At 35.8% G+C, this 18,174-nt stretch overlaps 2 protein-coding genes across 3 annotated transcripts in view; both read left to right on the plus strand.

Annotated features, from left to right (window-relative positions):
- LOC107302461 (triadin-like) overlaps nucleotides 1-10,160 on the plus strand; it is a gene marked incomplete at its 3' end in the record, with an annotated part of 60,241 nt that extends 50,081 nt beyond the window's left edge. Inside the window, exons 6-9 of the mRNA XM_015831566.2 lie at nucleotides 164-223; nucleotides 716-775; nucleotides 9,197-9,301; nucleotides 10,066-10,160. Coding sequence (XP_015687052.1) covers nucleotides 164-223; nucleotides 716-775; nucleotides 9,197-9,301; nucleotides 10,066-10,160 — 320 coding nt within the window. The remainder of the gene's footprint in view (nucleotides 1-163; nucleotides 224-715; nucleotides 776-9,196; nucleotides 9,302-10,065) is intronic.
- Nucleotides 10,161-17,650: 7,490 nt separating this feature from the next.
- LOC107302465 (triadin-like) overlaps nucleotides 17,651-18,174 on the plus strand; it is an 83,512-nt gene continuing 82,988 nt past the window's right edge. For both annotated transcript variants that reach the window (XM_015831569.1, XM_015831570.1), the window contains exon 1: nucleotides 17,651-17,704. In XM_015831569.1, the coding sequence (XP_015687055.1) occupies nucleotides 17,656-17,704 (49 nt within the window). In that variant the 5' untranslated portion in view covers nucleotides 17,651-17,655. The remainder of the gene's footprint in view (nucleotides 17,705-18,174) is intronic.

The raw sequence follows: 18,174 nt of genomic DNA on the forward strand, positions 1-18,174 counted from the left end.
CAATTCTGAACTGAATGTTGAGGTTTTTACCTTAAGTGATTTTTTTTGATGGAATACATTTTGAAAGCCGAAATCCTACCAAGAGCAAAGTATAAGGAGTATCTGTATACTTCAAGTATAATATTCTAGTCATTAAGCTTCTGTAATGTTTTCTCTGTTCCAGAAATCCAGATAGACAAGGCTGAAAAAATAGAGAAAGTAGAAAAAAAACCAACCCCAAAAGGTAATATTATATCTATTTGAGTATGTATATTTTGTGTGTTGGCAGATCTGGTTTATCAATCTCCTGTACAAACACATGCAAAGGGGTTATAGTCAATGCCCTTGAGTCCATTGTTGATGTCAGCAAGCTTAAAAAGCAAGTCTTGAAACCAATTCCACCAGAACATGCATTTTTTTGTTGCCTGAGTTATGAAGCAGAATCAAATACCTTTTCAAATGGTCTCCTCTCATTTTTATTGGAAAGTAATCCACAACAGCATGTAGGAGAAAAGCTATTCATCTTACCCCACCCCATCCCAAATTGTGGTTAGTTAAAATAGGACATATCAAGAATGATGTCTTATCCATGGTGAGTATATTATTGATCAGAACTTCCTATATTTCAATTGTGCATTTGTCAACTTTGATGTATTTGTACTGGACTTTCTTCACAGTGTTCAAAACATAACAGTTTCTTTTCCTCTAATTAGCTGGTATTCTTCTTTGCTCATAGAAATTCAGAGAGACAAAACTGAAAGGGAAGAGAAAATAGAAAAGAAACTACCGCTCAAAGGTAATTAGTTTCATTTACTTTATCGTCCAAATGTTTTATGCAGAAGAAGAACATACAGAACTGCCCCAAACCTTAGGAAACACACACACTTACTTGAAGGATAAAGTTATATAAGGATAAAATTGCATAAAACAAACTTTTTGCACAATAGATTTTCCCATGATTATATCACACTTCAGAGATCTGCTCTGGAAGAGTGTTTGGTGGTTGTTTCATCAGCTAATAAACACCTCTGGATATAACCAGTTATTAAAATAGAATAGAGCTGGAAATAATAATCAGACAAATAAGCTTTAGGGATACCTTGAAGGAATTGCCTATATTTTTCTCACTCAGACACGGTGAAGAAATATATAACAAGAAGATCAATCTAAAATATATGAAGAACGGTTGCAGGATTTGGATATGTCTAGTTTAATGAAAAGAAGGACTAGCGGTGACATGATAGCAGTGTTCCAATATCTAAGGCTGCCACAAAGAAGAGGGGGTCAACCCATTTTTCCAAAGCACCTGAAGGCAGGACAAGAAACAATGGATGGAAACTAATCAAGGAGGGAAGCAACCTAGAACTAAGGAGAAATTTCCTGAGAGTTAGAACAATTAATCAGTGGAATGACTTCCATCCAGAAGTTATGGGTACTCCAACACTGGAGTTTTTAAAGAAGAGATTGGACAACAATTTGTCTGAAGTGGTTAGGATTTCCTTCCTGAGCAGAGGGGTTGGACTAGAAGGCCTACAAGGTCCTTTCCAACTCTGTTATTCTGTTACTCTGTTATAGTTTAGTGATTTCTCCCCATAGAGGCTAATCAAATAGTATTAATCAGTGCTTTTTTTCTAAAAAAAAAAAAAAAGGTGCCGGAACTCACACATGTCATACAACCTACCTTGCCTACCCTACAAGGTTCCATCCAAAAAAGGTGCCGGAACTCCGTTCTGGGCGTTCTATGAGAAAAAAAAGCCCTGGTATTAATTATTGCAAAATACTGAAGAATTAAAGAATAGAAAATCTCATTGATTGAAAATTAATATCTTGGCTAAGTCTTTATGAACACTTCAAATGAAGATTCCTTTGTCAACATTTGCCTGGATTTTTTAGCTACATTAATAAAATATTCTGAATATATTACCTTTGTCTACACAAAGAAAGACCTTTTAGAATAGGCCTATTTAATGAGTGTTTAAAATCTTTATAAGATTTGTTCACTCTTTATATGTTTCATTTTCTTTTTCTTCCTTTTCTTACTATTTTTTATCATATTATACTCTGAACATTGGAACTATTGCATTGATCAGAAATGGCACTAAACCATAGTAGGACCTTCTGAACACTGGTTTAATAGCACAAAGAAAAATGGAAGAAATGAAAGCTGGCAGTATCATTTGAGTCTGCAAATGCTGAATTTTTTAGTCTTTTCACCTGGATTGCCATCGGCTGACCCATTTCTGCCAGGGCCACCTGCTGCTGTCTGCCATTTGCTAAACTGAGCCCAGATTAACTTTTGACATTTGATTGCAGCTGCTCCCAAGGCTGCAGTGGCTGTACTTAAGAGCTTCAAGATTCTATTTAATGTGTAGTGGGCAGCAGTGGGCAACATGCAAATACTTTCTTGTGTGTCAAATTCATTCCAAGCTTGCAGGAAGACAGCAAATTGGTTGCCACAGGCTCAAACTATGCAAATTAGTGCTTAATTATGGCTATTAACAATATGGCCCTTCCTGAATTATCTCAGTCTTGAACAGAATAGCGTGGAGTAAACCAAATTAGGAAAAAAAGAAATATATTTTAATTTATGCCAAGGTGTTAATTATTAATATGAATGTGTACACCCGCACACAGAGAGAGAGAGTTAATTGAAAACATATTGCATTACAAACATGCCAGTTTAAGACGGCAGACGTTCTATTTTTTTAAAAAAAATAAAACCTACATCAGCTTGAATGACTGACAAACAAAAGAAAAGAAAGAACAAGAAAACACTAAACTTTATAAGTACGATTTTAAAAACCCAAATAGATCTACCCCAAAATGCCTGTCTTATAATAGCAATAGAAGGTAATATATGAGGAGTACTTTGCTAATGTAACTAAAAATAAAGAGCAAATATCAGCAAAACAATCTTAAACTGAGGTGTTTTAAGCCTCAATATATATCTATATATATTTGCATAAATGCTGGATTAGGAAAGCAGTGATACTGCTTCTGCAGACAGGACCAAATTACCTTGCGCCCTTTCCTTATTTACAGTTTGCTATTGTTTTTATAGATTTCTCTATGTTCTTGCTAATGTCCCCACACTAATACTGAAGAAGACTGTACAAGGCCATGCTTTATCTTTGCTCCACAAAGGTGACTTCCTTTATAAAGTTGCAAGTGTGATATAATTTACCTCACTGAGTTGAGGAGCCATGCAACCGTAGACAAGGCACTTTACCTTCTTCTATAATCTCATCTAGTAGATAAGTTCTCAAAGCAACGCTCTTTACTTCAGGGACCTTACCATATGCCAAGATGTTTCAAAGAGACACTCCACACAGAAACAATGCATTTCTTTGGAGCTTTGCACAACACTGTCCTTTAATCAGGGGCTGGCTGAGGAATTCTGGGAGTTGAAGTCCACAGGTCTTAAAGTTGCCAAGGTTGAGGACCCCTGATTTAAGAAGTCAACCCGTTTTCAGCAGACACTCTTCTATTTAAATATGCATTGGCAGCAAGTCAAATGCAGAAGAATTTGGGGGAAGGGAAATAGTGTGTGAATCTAGATGTTTACTAAACTAAAGTAATAATGGCAAAATGATATTTCAATATATTTTTTTAAATCCCCCGTATAGAATTTTCATGGAGATCATAGTGCGACTGGTCTTGGGCTAATAAATATAGGCCTATGAGATATGGTATATTTAGCTGACCTTTTTTTAGTTTGATCTGTTTTCATTAAACTAGAGATGATTATCTCTCCCAGAAGAAGGAGAAAGTGATTACTCACTTGCATAATTCTAATGTATACAAATGATTTTAATTTAAAACTGCTTGTATAAATTAGAATGCCATAAAACAAAGCCAAGCAATATAGGTATTCCTAGAATATTGTACACAGCCTCGGGCCCATGGCAGCTGCATTTAGAGGCAGTTAAAGGCTGAGCAGGAAATAAATGGATTAATAACATTTTGGTATATGTCTAGGGGAGGGCAGGCAAGGGGGCTCCTGCTCTCAATTTAATGCTTCTACCCAAAATATTGAATAGGTTCCAAGTATGACAGTAGCTTCAGTAGCATTCTGAATTCTTTTCTGAGATTAATTCTCAGAATGCCTGAAGATATACTTGCTTGTTTCCTAAGAATGAAAATCAGGAGCTATTTATGGTTCTAGGACCTTTTCCAACTAGTCTTTAATTACTGGCTAAGATTTAAAGAGGTGCCAAATTGCCCGCCTAAGATATGCTTACAGGAGCAACTAAGCTTCTGTAAAGGTGACACCTGGCATTAGCACAGGATGCTGTTGATACTGAAAATTGGGTTCTCTAACATTTATTTTGTACATCAGCATAGGGCAGATGAAGTCCTACCGTGAAATGAAGACTTGGATCCAGGATATTTTTATACAAAATTATGTTGCCCAGCTTAGGATAACACAACGGCACCGTCGCTTAATAGTTCTCAATAGGATTTTGATGCTTTTGTCACAGTCTTACCACTTTTGTCCATGAATGGAGGGTTATGGCACAGGTACAGAAGGGTAAAACTTATATTATGACAATATGATATTGTTTTGGTCATTCTGCCCCCACCCCACCCCCTTGTCCTTCTCTGTATACATTATTGCCAAGGTTAAAATGCCTCACGTTCAGAGCTGGACTGGTTCTGAGGGAAGTCGGTAATCTGAGGAGGGGATTGATGCTGGCAAGGTTGAATATTTGTGGTGCTAAAGAAAATTTTAGAAGAGAAGTTGGCAGGGGTTCATGTGAGTTTGGTTTCTGGTCTTGAGGATCAGGCAACATAGAAGATCTCTCTCACTTTACAGCCCCTTTCTTCAAGATATCAGGAACAATTAAGCTGCAGATTTCATCAGTTATAATCAGGCCTGCAAAAGATAAATGCTTTTTAATACAGATGCCAGAAGAGGATCCACATTCTACTTATAGCAGAAAAGGATTGTTAATATTGGTACACCTTATAAAATAAAATGAAACAGCTTACAGTTGAAACACTAAATAGAGCAGTGATGGCAAACCTTTTAGAGACTGAGTGCCCAAACTGCAACCCAAAACCCACTTATGTATCATCGGGTGCTGGATGGGCATGGCCCATTGAGTGGGTGTGGCCCATTGGGTGGGCGTGGCTGCGGTGGTAACGGCAGACTGGGTGGGACTAAAAAGTTCAATCAATCAATTCCAACTTTGCGAGATCTTTTTTTTCCCTGCGAGAAGTTGAAATTGATTGATTGATTGAACTTTTTTTTTGCACACAGCGGCAGAGGCCTAAAGCAAAAAGGTTTTATAAAACCCAGCTGAAGGCCTAGGACTGGGGCGACAGTGTGCGTGTTCACAGAGAGGGCTCGGCGTGCCACCTGTGGCACGTGTGCCATAGTTTCGCCACCACGGAAATAGAGATTCAGCCCACATTTTACAGTCTTGTATCTAAGTAAACCATTGGTTATAGATTTTATGGTAGTCTAGATAAATGTTATGTACACTTTTGTTTAACCTTTTATATAAATAGTTTTGCGCACTCCATGTTTGAACAATCTTGGAAAAGCTTACACTGGAACATCTATGGTCAGTGTGAATGGTGTCTTAGAGTTTTAACAGAATTTTGAACATGTGATAATCTTTGATTCTTTATTATTTTATTTTGATTGGTGTAGCTTATGTTCAGATAAGTAAAACTAGACTTGGGCTTTAAAACTGCACATCAAGGTTGACGTCAAAAGATGAAAGTGGGTGTGAAAATGGAAATGTTAAGATTGGTCTAGTTTAAACTAATCTCACTATGCTAGAATTTCTAAACTAGAATTCTAGTTTGAACTAGTATTAGTTTAAACATGACCAGTGAAAGCTTTCATTTCATGTATATAGTTTTCAGAACCATTTACACACACTCTCTCTCTCTCTACATAAACATACACGGACACAAACTAAACACCCACAGACACATGCACAACACAAACATACCAATATCAATGTTATAGGTTGTACTGTATGTGCTCGTATTGGCTAGAGGCTAGAAAGTGCTGCCTTGTTGTCTCTATGTAGCAGCAGTAAGTTAACTTATTCAGTAAAATGGAATGTAGATTACTTTATGTAATGAATAAATATATTTTTCTACCACTCGGCATTGGATGGCAATGTGGTAATTAGTTTGAAAGCCCTGCTCTTTGGATCTTGGCATCCTGGTCATTGCACAGTATGCAAAGATTAGCAGTATGCTAATCTCAATCTGTAGAACAGTGACCTTAGTTCCTCATAAGGACAAGGAAAGAGACATAACTTCAGGCTATGTACTTATCTATCACAGCAGGTGTTGCCAAAATAAGAAACCTCAAGTTCCAGTAATGATTACACATTTTGACATCTCTTCCTTGGTGACACTGAATATTCACAGGCCACGAGAATATCAGGGTTTTAGATAAGCATTTATTTATTTAGAATGTGTGTGTATGTGTGTCCCTTTGTGTATGCGCTAACACATGCATTTATACTACTATGTTATTAGATGACTGTTGTAGATTTTGATATGATTTAACTTTAACATTTTGTACTAGTGGAGAAATTGTAAATATCTGTTGTACATAGAAATTGTACTGAGCTCAGTATATTTTATTTTGGGGAATAAGATTATAGCAAGAGCCACCTGGAGTCTTATAAATAATAGATTAAACAAATTGTGGTGAATGGGTTATTCATCAGATATTTATTTTTATTTATTATAAAATGTATATCATATCCTTCAAGTGCTTAAAAACCACCTACAGCAGCTAAGTGAATTTGGTCCAATTGTTAAGGCACCAGACTAGAAAGTGGGAAACTGTGAGTTTGAATCCTGCCTTAGCCATGGAAGCCAGCTGGGTGAGTTTGGGCCAATTATACTCTCTCAGTTCAATTCACTTTGCAGAGTTGCTGTTGTGGGGAGAATAGGGGGAAGAAACTCTGTTTGATATGTTTACTACCTTGAATTATTCATAAAAATAATAAAGTTGGGATACAAATAAATAAAATAATACAAAAAATAAATAAATAACAGATAGCTTTGCATATTTCCTAGGCTACCAGATATTGGGTGTAGAAAGTGGGGTGATCATTAGATTTTTAAAAACTCTCTTTGCTGTTATCTAGCTGTCATTCATATTTTAGCAATCAAGATATGCAAGTTGTTAATTTTTGTTAAAGGTGTGGGCCAAGGAGTGGGCAACAGAGAGTGCCCAGTGGGGCTTTAAGACTGCAGGGCCTAAGGAGACTACCTACTCATTCTTTTCTATACCAGATAAGCTGCTGGAGGAACTGTTGGATTGAGATATGGTTACTAATGTTTTGCTGCCATCAATGAGTCATCCAGAGTTGTACAGCCCTGATATGATAGACCAATTCCAATTCGAACAAATTACAAATTGTTGAATTACAAATTGGCCCAATCTTGCAGCCTACATCTGGTAGCCATAGCCTAGCTTAAAATTACAAATGGCTGTGCCACTGATATTTTGGCATTTATTGGAGGGGACCTTGGTACTGTAGGTGGCCTTAGGTCTGTTGTGTTGCTGATTTGAAATAGAACAGTTCCAAAGAAAAAAGAGCAATAGTTATCATCATCAAGTCAAACCACAGAGGTATGACATCTCACAGGTTAATTCACTAGTAATGTATTCATATACTGTCCATAATCTTTGTGATCATAACAGTGCATGGAATCATCTCCTTTGTACTGTACATAGATATAAAATTAAACTAATTTCTACTAAAAAAAACCTCCATCAACCCATTTCCCCCAATGTTGTAGATGAACTGGAATTCAAATTGTCAACATTTCCAGTCAGCATCGGAATTTTAGTAAAAAGGCAAGGAATAGTGTGTAGTAAATGCACTGTTTCTATTTGTATTTGCTTCATCAAATAAATTTAGCCTCGTGTAATAAGGAATATTGCTGTACTCTGAGGACAGAAAAGCATTTTTTCTTTGTCAAGCTAAAAACCATTTCCTTAATGAGCTGAATAATTTTCTCACTAGTTTCAGAACAAACTTAAGAATTTTAAGCACACAAACAGGAACGACACTGTGGGTGAGCGAGCAGCTGTTTGTGGGTGTTGATTCTATAAGTCCACAGAAAATAGTTCCCTAGATAGCTGGATTTAAAAATGCAATCCATCCTGAAGATGTGTGCTTGTTTAAAAAACACCCCATTGTTAACTCATGTCCTTGCAGCTGAACTAATTTCCAAAAATAAAAACCTTACTTGGCAGGCAATGTATTTTTGTTAATAATAGAAAGTTGCATTGGTAAATAGCAATGCATTGAGCTAGCGAATCAGCTTTCTTGTGTAATATAAAAAGTTAGTTTATGCAACAGAAGGTAGGTATAGCAATAGCACTTAGACTTATATACCATTCCATAGTGCTTTACAGTCAGTGGTGGGATGCAGCCAGTTCGTACCAGTTTAGCAGAACCAGTAGCTAATTTTTTGTTGCCCAGGCCCAGAATGGACTTCCGGAAGTGGCATCCACACAGAGAACCGGCTGTTCACATAGTTGAATCCCATCACTGTTTATAGTGCTCTCTGAGAGATTTACAATGTCAGCACATTGCTCCCAACAATCTGGGCCCTCATTTTACAGACCTCAGAAGGATGGAAGGCTGAGTCAACCTTGAGCTGGTCAGGATAGAATTCCTATCTGTGGGCAGAGTTAGCCTGCAATACTGCATTCTAACCACTGCACCACCATACCTCCACCAAGGTATGGAGAACAAACAACAACAATGTAGAAATATCAATTTTATCACACCTACAGTAAGCACATGGAGGGAGGCAGGGGAGATCCTACAATGGTGTCTCTATTCTCTATGTATCTATACTATATGCTGATGGGATCCAGTAAAATTCTTCATGGGTAACGCCTACAAGTAGAGAGATGAAAGCATGTAAACACTGCTTTTACACCTTCCACTCAATATGGAACTATGGTTGACTTTCATGTGATGTGATACAACCACTTTTAGTCTGATGTAATGAAATTTTCCAGATTGGTACAGTACAGTGGGTAGAATATAGTCTAATATTTGTGTTGAATCTCATTGGTTAACTCAACTTTGTCATGCATGACTATTATACTTCAAAAGGCCAGTTTTACATCTGTATTTGATAACATTATTTCACGTTACTCTTCTAAACTGTAAATCACTTAGAAATGTGAATGTATTGATATTGTTATTTATAGAAATACACAAAGAGAAACCTGAGAAATACGAGAAGCCTAAAAAAATAGAGAAGACCAAAAAGCTTGAAAAAGTAGAAAAACCTCAAAAAAGAGAACTTACTAAAGGTGAGAAATAACCACTGGTAACAAACAAGCAAACAAACAAACAAATAAATAACCTTGGTAATCAGTTTAACCCCGTGATTGCTTTTTGGCAATCACTGCTGAAGTTTCATGGACCTAACAGTGCTAGAACATTTTCTGCTCTTTTCAGAAATGTGAATTGTCAGTTTTTCCAACAGATGCTCAAATAATGAGATCTAACAGGATTTGGCAGCTCTTTGCTTCCTAACAAAATGGAAAAACCATTTCACCATTACAAGAGGAAAAAATAAACTCCCTCTTTCTAATCTACAGTATGATGAAGACCATATAGAGTTTGAATCAACAGCAAAGGAACAATATCTGGTTTTAATTTCTAATCAAGTGAAGAACTGAATGAGGAAATGCAAAAACAATAACTAGACTAGATTTAGAGGAAGGATTATTAGCTTTCTGATGAATGTCTATCATTGAACGATTAGAATACATTTAGTTGATTTATTTGGAAATATATTGATCATAGTGCCACCTTTTTTGTACTGATTTATATTGTGACAGTATTGAGGTACATTTTATGGATGAGCAATAAGGAGTGACTTCTGTGAATAGGATTTCCATAGAAATCCTGCACATGCCATACTGCATGATCATGAACAGAAGGGAAAGCATAGCAGAGTAATGTAGCAAAATAAGACCAATGTCAATAGTATTTCAGAAAATGTAATTGCATTATTTTGGTAAGAAGATATTTTATTTGTATATCTAAATATATATTTATTTGCTTATAGTGATACACAAAGAAAAACCTGAAGGACATGAAAAAGTTGAAAAAAGAGAAAAACCTGAAAAGAAAAGCAAATATGAGCAACCTGGAAAGATGGAAAAGAAAGAAAAAGCTATAGGTAATTATAATTTTCATAAATTCTGAAGAAGAACAATTCAAATTTTAATATGAAACACCCATAGGAAATAGGGAGAAAATATTTCATTCCCCAGATCAGTTTTTGCTGAGAGATGGAACATGAAGCTAAATTTAACTTTTTCATTTTTATTTCATTGTGTTTCTCAGGAATCAGTTAAAATCCACTACTTAAAAAAGGACCAATCCCTTTTCCTAGATCAGGTTTCCTTGACAAGATATATTCACTCAAGATGGATTCTCTCATTCTTCTGTTATTCTGCTTTATGTAGGAAATCATTGCTTTCATTTGCGGGGAAACAGTGGGTTATTTACACACTTTCAGTTTTTAAAATTTTATCTGATTAGTTGCAACCTATTGAAATTTGAGGAAGAGCAGTGAGTGACAGAAGAAAATTTGTTTTAATTAAAGAAAATAACAAACTGTTGTGTTGCAGCACACTAAGCGAACCTACAAAAGAGTAATTCATTTGGCAGTTGCCAAATTGTTTATAGACATTATCATGCTTTATGTTAATTCCTTTATTCTTAGGGATCACCAAATTTCAGTCTATTGACTGGCCTTTTTGGGCACCTCACTGGCCACGCACTACAAAAATATGATTTCCTGTTCCATAATAGTAATATTATTCCCATGATTTTTGCAAAGATTGTTAGGGGAAAATGTTACCACTGTATATAAAAAATATGCAACAATATATTTACATTTTACTGAGATCTTAAATAAAAGTTATGGTGACCTATGAATATGTAGTTCATGAGAAATCAAAATCAGTATATTACATCTGTTGTGATTGTATTTAATGAGTAGTTCTCCATGTATGCCGCATTTTTCCATTCTCTCCTTTCCCTCTCCCCTACATAACCCTGAAAATCTGTTCCAGAGGATCCCAAGTCCCCAAAGCAGAATCAGGGATGCTAAAGCCTGTAAGGAAAGACTAAATCCATTCCACTGGCAGATGTCTTTTCTTCAGTAGATAAGCACAAATTGTTTCCACCCATTATGATTATCCCATGAAATTGTCATGAAAATGATGGTGCTCTCCCAGGCAAAAAACCCACTTGTGTACTACTTTGAAAGTTGATGGATGATAATAAAAAGCTAATTATATTGTACTTGCCTGCAAAGAGAATGACTCGCTTAAGGCAAGAGGACATATGGTATTTGTAGGAGCACTTACGGTCATTTTTCACTGCAGTGTATTGAATTTAACGTTTCCTTATGGCACATTCATGGCCAATTGGGGCTAAGGGTCATATATGGCATGAAATTGAATTATTGACTGACATAGCTATTATTTGTGTGCATTATTTCAGTTGACAAACCAAGTTTTAAGAGAATTTTCAATGGAATTAGCACCACAGGAAGGGGTTTTATGTATATGCCCCTGCATATTTATAACAGCTCCACAATCATATACGTTTCTCTTGTGGTTATCTCTTAAAATGTAAAGGTCTTTATTTAAAAACTGGCCATTTTGAAACCTTACAAGTGCATTAAAATATTAAAAAGTTGCTTCTAATGGCAATTAAAAAACACAAAGGATCTGAACAAATATGGTGTCAGAAACCCTAACCCTATACCATTTTGGATGGCCGTTTGTCTGAAATGGTGTAGGGTTTCCTGCTTGAGCAGGAGGTTGGACTAGAAGTTCTCCAGGGTCCCTTCCAATTCTGTTATTCTGTTAAATCTCACAATTTAGTAAGCTTCCAGTGAAGGTGAAACAGTTTAGGCTGAATTCACATTCTTACCCCATTCCTGAACAGATATTTCAGATATGGGCTTTTTTAAAACAACAACAACATGCTCCTCTTTCAATACTCTTTAAAAACCAAAAATGAATTAAGAACTTATTGTTGGTGGCAGAAATATGGGAATTTGCAAATGAAAGCAACAGCAGCAGTATTTTTTCTTGTAGTTGGAAGAAGTGGGATGCTATCATGTGGATGGGCAGTGGCTTATTCCTTATATAATAAGTAATTTTTATTGTGTTTATATCTCCTCTTTCTCCTGAGAGCTTAAATGGCTTAAGGTAACTTCCATAATTATATTGCCAGCAACCATCTTATTAATTAGGCTGGGTTGAGAGAGGTTGACCCAAAGTAATCCTGTGAATTTGGAGATTGATCTTAGTGCAGTACTTTAAGCGATATATTATACAGGTTCTCTGCATATCTAGAGACATGCAGTCTGGTGTATCTATATGTATACCCAGTCCACTATTCCCATTTGGAGTATGCAACATCAAGCTGCAGAAAAAGGAGTAAGAAATAGTAAGCAAAAGAAATGGATAGATAGATAGATAGATAGATAGATAGATAGATAGATAGATAGATAGATAGATAGATAGATAGATAGATAGATAGATAGATAGATAGATAGATAGATAGATAGATAGATAGATAGATAGATAGATAGATGGGTGGGTGGGTAGATGGGTGGGAGGGTGGGTGGATGGATGGATAGATAGATAGATAGATAGATAGATAGATAGATAGATAGATAGATAATGATAGAAAAGAAATGATAACAGATATGAATCTATAAACTCAACATTTGATTGGCTGTAGTTCAGCAATCTTCCGAGTTAATGGCAAAATCTGCTGAAAAAGGATATGCTGTGCTAGAATATCAGCAGAAATTGAGGAAATATGGAGATAGGGCACTGGGGAGATCAGCAGGCTGTTGGGGTTCATTTGGGGTTGCTAAGAGGAAGAGGGGAGAGACAGAACAACACACTCTTCTTTGATTGCCATTTTTCACACCTACTTAAGCTGAAGACAGTTTGGTGCAATGCGGGAAACTGGAAGATCACGAGTTCTAGTCCTGCCTAAAGGCACAAAGCCTGCTGGGTGACCTTTAGTCAATCACTCTCTCATAGCCCTAAGAAGCAGACAGGGGCAAGCCACTTCCAAAAATATTGGCAAGAAAACTGCAGTAGGTTCTTCAGACAGTTGCCAGGAGTCAACACCGACTTGAAGACATACACCTCACAAGCCCAAATTAAAAAAATGTAACAAATATTTTGCCTTTATAGCCTACTTTGAATGGGATACACTCCATCCATAAGTCATGTCAATTCACACAAATACATGGTATATCATGTATTTGTCATATCATGGTACGGTATTATATAATTATTGGCATTTCATTCTAGTGCCAGGAATGTGATCAGCAGTTACTGTATATCACTAAGATATTCTAAGAACCTCTATACTTCACTGACATAATAACTTTGATTTTGTTTCATTATTATTTTTCAAGATCTGTTACTGAAATGTAATAATTTTCTCTTATTGTTGATTTTTCTATATTTTTTTCTATAAATAGAATAGAATAGAATAGAATAGAATTCTTTATTGGCCAAGTGTGGTTGGACACACAAGGAATTTGTTTCCAATGCATAAGCTCTCAATGTACATATAAGTAATAGTGATAATCATGATCATATACAGTACAACATGAAAATACATTTATACTATATTCTTTTTTTAAAAAAAAATGTTTTTTTAAAAATGTTTCAGTATCTTCCAAGGAGAAGACTGCAAAACAAGAGAAAAAGAAAGCAGCTTCTTCCCCAAAAGGTAATTTTGCTAAGTTTACTTTACTGAGAAATAATTCAACAAACATCATATTTTTGATGGGAGGGGGCAGAACTGAATGCAGAATACTCCCGTGTAACTCTTTTTACAAGAGAGTTTCTCCATATAACTGCTATTGAAATGGCACAAGAATGTGTGAGTCCAGCTATCTTCTGTATGATGTCTGTCAAGGTGTATATCCTCTCTTGGATTTTCTTCTCCAAGCACTTGGATTTATTTTGGATTTTCTTCTCCAAGCACTTCAGTGGGTGAACTCTGATGAAATACTGTAGGAATGGTTTAACATAGGTTGCTTTATTCAAAGGACTGTTATTCTTTCATTACCCATATTTGTTTTTTATCATCAGATTGCCTGTGAAACCTTAGCATGTGACAAAACTACTGTGCACAAATTTTCCTAGGCAGGTGCCTCTTTGCAGTCAGAGGCAAGACATTTGTCTATTTGTATCCCACCTTTATTATTTTTATAAATAACTCATGGTGATGGATGTATCCAACACACTTTCCTATTGTTCCACAATAACAACTCTGTGAGATGAGTTGGGATGAGAGAGAGTGACTGGCCCAAGGTCACCCAGCTGGCTTTCAGAGCTATGGCGGGAATAGAACTCACAGTCACCCCTTTCTAGCCTGGTGTCTTAACCACTAGATGAGGGGTTTTCAAACATGGCCTTTTTATGACTTGTGGACTTCAACTCCCAGAATTCCTCAGCCAGTTTGCCTGGCTGAGGAATTCTGGGAGTTGAAGTCCACGTCATAAAAGGGCCAAGTTTGAAGACCCGTGCACTAGATCAACCGATTGGTATTTTAAGGTAATGGTGGTGATTGTTTTTTCCCAAATTAGTGGCAGAGAAAACTTTGTAACAAACCTTTTACCTGCATATCACTTTTTCATTAAGTGAGGCTATTTCTGAGGTTGTTTGTATTGCATTATATGTGACTTTCGTCACATCTAAAAATAGAGGTTCACTTTGTGCTCTATTATTTACCACATCCACTTTTTTATTCCTCTATTACTAAGCTCTCTCACTGACAGTTTCATGTTTATTCTACAGCCAGAGAGGGGAAAAAAAGATGCTGGGATAAGCTGTTCATTAAATTGCCACAAATCTTGTAGGGTAGACGTTCTGAGAGAGGAAGTTTGCAATTCCTTTTATTGGCATTGTATTTTTAAATAAGCTTTGGGAGAAAGTACAGAGGAATCTATATGTTTCTCACTGATTTCATTTTCTTCACTCTTCATATGTGTGCATTTGTGTGGAAGGGTAGGATAAAAACTACCTTTAAGTCTTTATATTTAGGTGCTTACTATAAAAGTGTTAACTCTACCTCATATTCCAATTAAACTGGATATTTCTCACATGTCTACTCAAAAGTAATCCTCACAGAATTCAATAGGGTTTATTCCAAAAAAAGTGGATACAAGATGGCAGTAATTCTATGGAACTTAATGGGAATTGTTTCTAAGTAGATAACATAAAGTGGCACTTTATGGTATATTTATGATCTTTTCCCTGATTTTTGTGATTCACAGAGTGCCACTTATATTAAAACAGAATAAAATTCTAACTTAAACATTAACAGCAATCACTATTTGACTGAATCTTCATTTTAACAGATTAAATGTGAGAAAGGATATTCAGGAATGCCATCCGCTCAGCCAGTAAGACATTGTGGGGTTTTACATCCTTTATAAATAATGATTTGCACAGAAATGATGCAAATGGCAGAAATTCTGTCATTTGCATAATGGTGATATATAAATCAGAATAATTTTTGCAGCTTGCAAAGCATCTTGCATCAAGTTTGGTAAAATTAGGTTTGTTATATTAGGAACTAGAGCCTCAGGCTCCACCAGTAAATAAACCAATAGGTGTCTAGCTTTCCCAGTATAAGCAGAATAATTCCTAAGGCCTTATTGAGGAGAAAAAATAAATGTCTCTGATTTCAGCCGGTCACATCCTAATGGAAACTGCATTAATAACATTGCTCTTGAAATCTTATGTCTATTCTGTCACAAAGAACACTTGTGAAGCTATTCAGAGTTGGAGCTGTTCTGGTTAACACAGGTGATAATGGAACTGTTATCAAGAGAGATGGTTTTGGTGTTGCTTGTATATTGGAGAGTGCTTGAAAAATAAGTTCCAACGTTTTGAACAACTCAGAAGCCATAAACAGTTTTTTTCTGAGCGTGCTACACTGTGGATGAATAGGTTTGTTTTTCTTAGCAATTCATTGGAACATTGGCATAGAAGCCATGGTGGCACAGTAGTTAAAATGCACTATTGCAGGCTAATTCTGCTCACTGCCAGCAGTTCGATTCCCACCGGCTCAAGGTGACTCAGCCTTCTATCTGGTCTGAGGTCGATAAAGTGAGGACCCAGATTGTTGGGGACAATATGCTGCCTTTGTAAACCGCTTAGAGAGGGCTGTAAGCAGTATATAAGTCTAAGTGCTATTACTATTGTAGCACTAATTTTATTTGTAAGCCTCCCAGAATGGCTTTGCAGAGTGATATGGGCGGCATATAAATTTAATACATAAATAAATTGTGTGCAAGATGTGGTCTCCAAATTGTCTTCAAAGACAGCTCAAGGTAAATGGTGTTAAAAAATAAGCTCTGTAAGGGTTCTCTTTCTCTGACAAAGGTTAGAACTTGAAAGTTACTCTACTCATTACTGTGATCTGCTTCTCCATATTCAGGTAGCAAATTTCTCATCTTCACTACTACAATTCTCCAAAGGGCCAAGAATTACTTTATTAACCCTACCTCTACATTCTGTCGATTTGGCTTAATCATTAGACTGTGACAAACATACCTGCATGTTTAATTAATGATGCAAACTCTTTTAAAATGTTTTCTTCCCCCACCAAATATGAAAGAGTAGTAAGCGAGGACTTTATAATAAAAATAGTATGGAGAATGCCCTGAAAAATCCAGATTCTCAGGTGATGTGGGAAGTCCCATTTAGTTCCTGAGAGGGAGAAAATAGTCTTGAGACTCATCTATTCTCTCTCATTTAAAACAATCTGTTGCTTTTCCACAGCTGGAATAACAGTTCCTACAATTTATGCTCCCTTGTTCTTTTCTGCTTCAGTATAAAATATAATACAAATACGGTATACATTTATTTTGCAAATATGTGTTCTTAAGTCAACTAGGGAAAAAGTGAGGTGATGTAGATGACCTCAGTTCTTCTCTTATTTGTCTCTCTGTATTGATGGGAATATCTGCAGGAGAACTGTACCTTTATGTTTGTTTTGCCTAGTTACATCATTCTACAGCTCTGAGAACTCAGTTCATTCTTATAGATATGTTTTGTTTTAAAAATGGAGCACTTGAAAATGATTTGTGTATACGAAGATTGAGATTATGTAAATAGCGTGATGATCTGTTGTATCAAAGTACTATATTACTCCACTGTTTGTAATTTGCGCCAAACATACCAGGAAAATGGATCTGATGTGTCTTGAGCCGATCCACATTGTTAGGTGGCAGATGATAGGTATGATTACCTAAGTGTTCTGCATCACATTCTGCATTTTAAAGGATAATGGAATTAAACAACAAAATTACCTGAAAACATCTCTTTTCAAAGGAATTAAAGATCATGTATCTTAGTGTAGTTCTGTTTATTATATAATAAAGTGCTGGTAAAGTAATGTTAACATCTTTAGTGAGGATTACATAACATTTTGCTATTTAACTCTTCGAATTAAATCCACAGTAACATTCCATAGATATGGGATTCCCAGTCCACATCAATTATTTTTACTTAAATGAACAAATTCATATTTGTGTTTTATAGATTGATTGGTAAAATCAGCTCATTTTCTCATTTTAGTAACAGAAAAAATGAAAACTGAACAGCAAGAAAGGATGGGAAAAAAAGTTCCCACAAAAGGTATTTCTTTAATCCTTAATAATATTCAGGAGTGAACTTCTTTAACTTCTTTAATCATATAACAGGAACAGGAATACAGAGGCCAAATCACCCCAGGAGGCTATTAATAAACTAATGATAAAGCCAGTAAGATTTAAACATTAATATGAATCACATCAGATGTGGAATTCAGCTCTCCAAATTCTCAGCAGTAATTGGAAAATTCTGTGAGTTGAAGTTTACATATCTGGTTATGGCCAAGTTGTAAAATCCTTGTCTAAATGTTACTTTATTCTTCTATTGTGCAGAATTTAAATCTTAAGATTAATTGTTGTTAAATGTTGAGACATCTAAGAATTGTTTGGATGTGTTATTATTTTGCTATTGTCACACTATTGTTTTACTCAGAAAACTAGAGAAACAATAATGTCATTAAATACAAGTGTGTCCAAATGCAAGTAAAAAAAACTAGGCATTCTTCTCTTGAAATT

This window comes from Protobothrops mucrosquamatus, unplaced genomic scaffold, assembly GCF_001527695.2.
Source record: "Protobothrops mucrosquamatus isolate PMUCROS unplaced genomic scaffold, P.Mucros_1.0 scaffold_262, whole genome shotgun sequence".
NCBI lineage: Eukaryota > Metazoa > Chordata > Lepidosauria > Squamata > Viperidae > Protobothrops > Protobothrops mucrosquamatus.